The 4,537-nt window shown below is 37.2% G+C and overlaps 1 protein-coding gene across 2 annotated transcripts in view; it reads right to left on the reverse strand.

Moving 5' to 3' along the window:
• Positions 1 to 408: 408 nt before the first annotated feature.
• Positions 409 to 4,537, reverse strand: part of rcbtb2 (regulator of chromosome condensation (RCC1) and BTB (POZ) domain containing protein 2) — a 55,721-nt gene continuing 51,592 nt past the window's right edge. Inside the window, exon 12 of one of the 2 annotated variants that reach the window (XM_016501211.1) lies at positions 409 to 1,594. In XM_016501211.1, coding sequence (XP_016356697.1) covers positions 1,454 to 1,594 — 141 coding nt within the window. In that variant the 3' untranslated portion in view covers positions 409 to 1,453. Of the gene's footprint in view, positions 1,652 to 4,537 lie in introns of both variants that reach the window. The other variant, XM_016501212.1, reaches the window with a different exon arrangement.

Consider the following 4,537-nt stretch of genomic DNA (forward strand, 5'->3'; position numbering starts at 1 on the left):
GAAGATTTGCATATTGCCTCCCAAATGTTCACGCAAAGAAAGAAGGCGTAACTTTTATTCTCGCTGTAGTATTGTTGTTGCCGCCGCCATGTCGTGAAGGCGCTGTGTGATTCGTTGTGAAAGCGAAACTACTTTGTTTGGCCTTCCAAAAGAGGATGATATCCGCTTCGTCATGCCTGGAGCTGATCTGTCCTGGTCACTTAGGAAATATATCAACTTTGCGCTGTGGATCGCCGGATTGGCTTTCTCAAGCCCGCCGCCTCTGCTCACTCTAGCCCTCCGGCCGTTCCTCACTCTAGCCCCATGGGCACATGATTAGTTTTATTTTTTTATGATTAAAATTTATTTAATTTTATTTTAATACTTTTTATATTTTTTTAACAAATTAATATGTTGTGTGTGTGCGTGTGTGTGTGTGTGTATATATATATATATATATATGCATTGTTTATTATTAATATTGTTATTACTTTCTTACAGTAATGGGAATTGGGGAAAATTTAAATGTCCTGCAACCAGGCTTTCCTTTATGCAAAATGTCTTTATTTATTTTATTTCTCTTTTCACTATGAGGTGAAATACGGTCTGGACTGTTCCCCAGAGAGTTTTTGTGAGATTCACCCGAACACTCGTGTTAGTGCTTATAAAAATATGACATTGACAGACATTGACCTTTCTGACATATTCAAAATAATACTGCTACACAGAAAGAGCGCAAACATAACAAAAGTATATGACATTAGTTGGATCTGTAAATTAAATTGAAGCCACTTGATACTACATTTAAAAATAATGCTATACCACTATAATATGACATATTACTGTGTAAAGTTTCTTCTGATGCATGAAGAAAAAAAAAATAAAAATGAAATCATGATATCCTATGACACAGGTTTATCTTTGAAACCCCACAGGAAGTTCGGCTGTTTGGCCTGCTTTATAAAGGCCATCATGACAATAATGGATGTATATGAGATGGACAACGTGTTTGGCTGACTGTAACTTTCCAATCTGTTATATATATAAAATATATTGCAAATTAATATGGTCTTGACCAAAAACAATAGTTCAGTAACAGAAAAGCAACTCTTTCTCCATCAACCATCTCCTACATGAGATGGTCTTCCCTTTTGCTTATGCACAGATGAATCCCTTGCTCATAAAGCACCTCAGGTGTTTCTTTTTGTATAGCCATTTCAATACAATCTTTTCAGACTTGTCTGGTCCCTTTGAATCCAGTCTTGAATTCTTCTGCTTAAATAGGGCTTCAGATGGCCATGTAATTTAAAGGCACTGGGACCCATAAGACAACCAGTGCAGTGGCCTTTCCCACTTCTTCACACGTGAACCACAGGAATTTGGCTCCTCTAACTCCACATCTGAGGTATTTGAGATAACTTGCCTGGATGTTGCAGAGCCAAAGCAGAATACCTCTTTCGACTATATCTTTCTGTTAGTTCTTGAAGGCCCCGTAGCGGCTGGCTTTGCTGATGAAGTTCTTCAGCAGATCGTGGTCCATGTCAGCGAAGGCCTGTGTCTGAGTGACAGCTGTCAGGTGGTTAACGCAAAACTTGAAACAGAACTCTTCCAGATCCTGCACATGAAGAGTGGACGGACTGATTCAATGAGAAAAAGAAGCACCACCAAAGACCTACAGAATAATATATGAAACCGCAAATGTATGCACATGTTTAGGGCTCTGTTCCAAAACTTAGTGAGCTGCCTACCTAGACAGCATTTTTAGACAATGTATGTGTGCTATCTTTAGTTACAGTGCTATCTTAGGGTAGATGTCACACTAGATCCTTTGGTGGACCCAAGTCAGTTTGAAGTCAGAGGTCACTTCTTTTGGTTTTCTGGGGCCAGATTCACAAAAATCTTCTTAAGAAGTTTCTTAAGATAAATTCCAATAAGTTCATAAGAATGGGTTTAAGTGCAATTCTTGAAAAATTCTTAAGTTCTCAAATATTTTAAGAAAATCTTATTTTTTTTCCCTTAGGAAGAAAATTACAAGCTTTAGTGTTATGTGATTGTATGGAGACTCCTGCTTAAGATTCCCTAAACAAACTCAATGGAAAATACCCCATCTTTTTTGGTACTGCCTGCAGATTAACGTAATAATCATAGTAAGTAGAAAATAGCAGTTAAAAAAAAACAAAAAACAAAGCATAAGAATGTTTCGTGAATCTGGCCCGGTGAACACAATGTCTGAGTACTGAGTCGTTAGCTTAGCAATATGCTAACATCAAACTGTGAATGTTAGTCAAGTCTTCCCTGAACTTCAAGTGAGCTACTTTAACCAATCCTTGTCTTAGACAAATATTGGTTATTAGAGAATCTTATTAGAGTATAAAGTCATTAGCTTAGCAATATGTATTACTGTGTGTGTATTATATAAGGTATTTCACCTAATATTTGTGCTGGTCTTTTCCTACTTTTTAGAGTATAAAGTCATTAGCTTAGTAATACATTAACATCAAACTGTACTGTACGGTAGCAATATGATAACATCAAAATCTAGTAAATCAACCATGAATGTTGGTCATGTCTCCTGTATAGGGCTGTCAAAATGGCTGAAAAACTAAATTCGCATTTTGTACTTAAATATGATCAAAATTCGAATTAAATTCAAATTTAAAATGCATCATTTCAGTTAGGGTAAAGAAAAGCTTCTGGCTTCTCTCCTGAGGCCACAAGAGGGCGCATCAAGCAAAAGATTACTAATGCACGTTTATTCAAAGCATACGATATCATGACTATCTGTGAAAAAAAGTGCATAATGTTCAAAATAATGTTTATAAACCAATTATAATTAAGATGCTTAAACAACTATAAACAAAACAGCATCATGTATGTATGCATAGTTTAATAAAAAAAGGCGGAAAGCCAATCACACAGAGTACATTTTTCATTTAAAAAAACCAGTTGCAGTGGAATAGGGAAAAAACCTTGCCATAAAGTCTCGAGATATGTTTTGTCAAAGTTGAACTTGCATTAATTTTACATGGCTTTCTAAACATGCGGCTCTTTTGTGCGAGACGCGAGTGCAACCGGTGATAGATGTCCCTCTAGAAAATGCACGAAATAAGCGTTCTGTGTGAATGGCTTGGTTTCAGTTTTGACGTAAACAAGATCTTCTCCGCATTGATGTTCTCTTTTTCAGCAATATTTGTAATTAACAAGGCAGCAGCGCCGCATCTAGTGGCTTCAACTGGACAGGATAACAAAAACATTATAATGCAACGACACTTACATCGTCATCGCATCTCGTGCGCCACTAATAAGGCTGCCTCCTCAACACACACCTAAAATTCGAATGCAAGGTTTTTGCATTCGAATGTGGATTTTTATTTTAAAGTCAACGAATATTCGAAATTCGATTTTTTTTTTTTGACAGCCCTACTCCTGTGTGCTTCATGTTTAGAGTATGAAGTCGTTAGCTTAGCAATGCACTAACATCTAATTCTGCTGAATGAATTGTGATTATTCTTTGCATTTATATTAGTGTATTAAGTGCTTAGCTTAGTAATATGTTAGTCGAGTGTCTTGTGTATTTCACATCTTCTTCATATATACAGTATCTCACAGAAGTGAGTACACCCCTCACATTTTTGTAAATATTTTATTATATCTTTTCATGTGACAACACTGAAGAAATGACACTTTGCTACAATGTAAAGTAGTGAGTGTACAGCTTGTATAACTGTAAATTTGCTGTCCCCTCAAAATAACTCAACACACAGCCATTAATGTCTAAACCGCTGGCCACAAAAGTGAGTACACCCCTAAGTGAAAATGTCCAAATTGGGGCCAATTAGCCATTTTCTCTCCCCGGTGTCATGTGACTCATTAGTGTTACTAGTAGGGTTGGGTACCGAAACCCGGTACCAATATAGCACCGGTACCTATGTAACCGGCATGTACTAGAACCGAATCCGAACGCAGATTTCGGTGCCTCATTTCGGTGCCATGCCTGAGCGATCAATTGAAATATTTGTCCTCTGGTTCTCCGAAACGGACGTAGGAGACAAATACAATTTTCGTAGACGAAAACTACACTAAAATGTCATCAGTTTTCGTCGACTAAAACTAGACGAAAATAGTCATGGATAATTCTGACTAAAATAAGACTAAAATGCTCAGACTTTCAGTTGACTAAAACTTGACTAGACTAAAAAGAGTATGAACGTGACTAAAACTAATAAAAACTATAAAAAGAATACATCGATTAGCAATAGATTATAAATTAGGGTGACACATACGTTCTCTTTTCCCCGGACATGTCCTCTTCTTGGACCTACAAAAATGCGTCTGGCCGGGATTTCTTAATTGCCCAAAATATCCGGGATTCGGCTGTCTTCTTAATCCCACTCCCACTGAATCTCTGACCATTGTCTCCTGCTCCCGTAACATGTGTTTCGCTCCTGCGATTTTCGTGTCCACTCCTTTAAACATTCTGATATTGTGTATAATTCTGGTGCATCAGGGAGCCGCTCTCAGGATGCGGTGTATTTAAATATTTTTGAATGAGTGTTTG

The sequence above is a fragment of the Sinocyclocheilus anshuiensis genome, unplaced genomic scaffold (assembly GCF_001515605.1).
Source record: "Sinocyclocheilus anshuiensis isolate Anshui unplaced genomic scaffold, SAMN03320099.WGS_v1.1 scaffold194, whole genome shotgun sequence".
NCBI classification, from domain to species: domain Eukaryota; kingdom Metazoa; phylum Chordata; class Actinopteri; order Cypriniformes; family Cyprinidae; genus Sinocyclocheilus; species Sinocyclocheilus anshuiensis.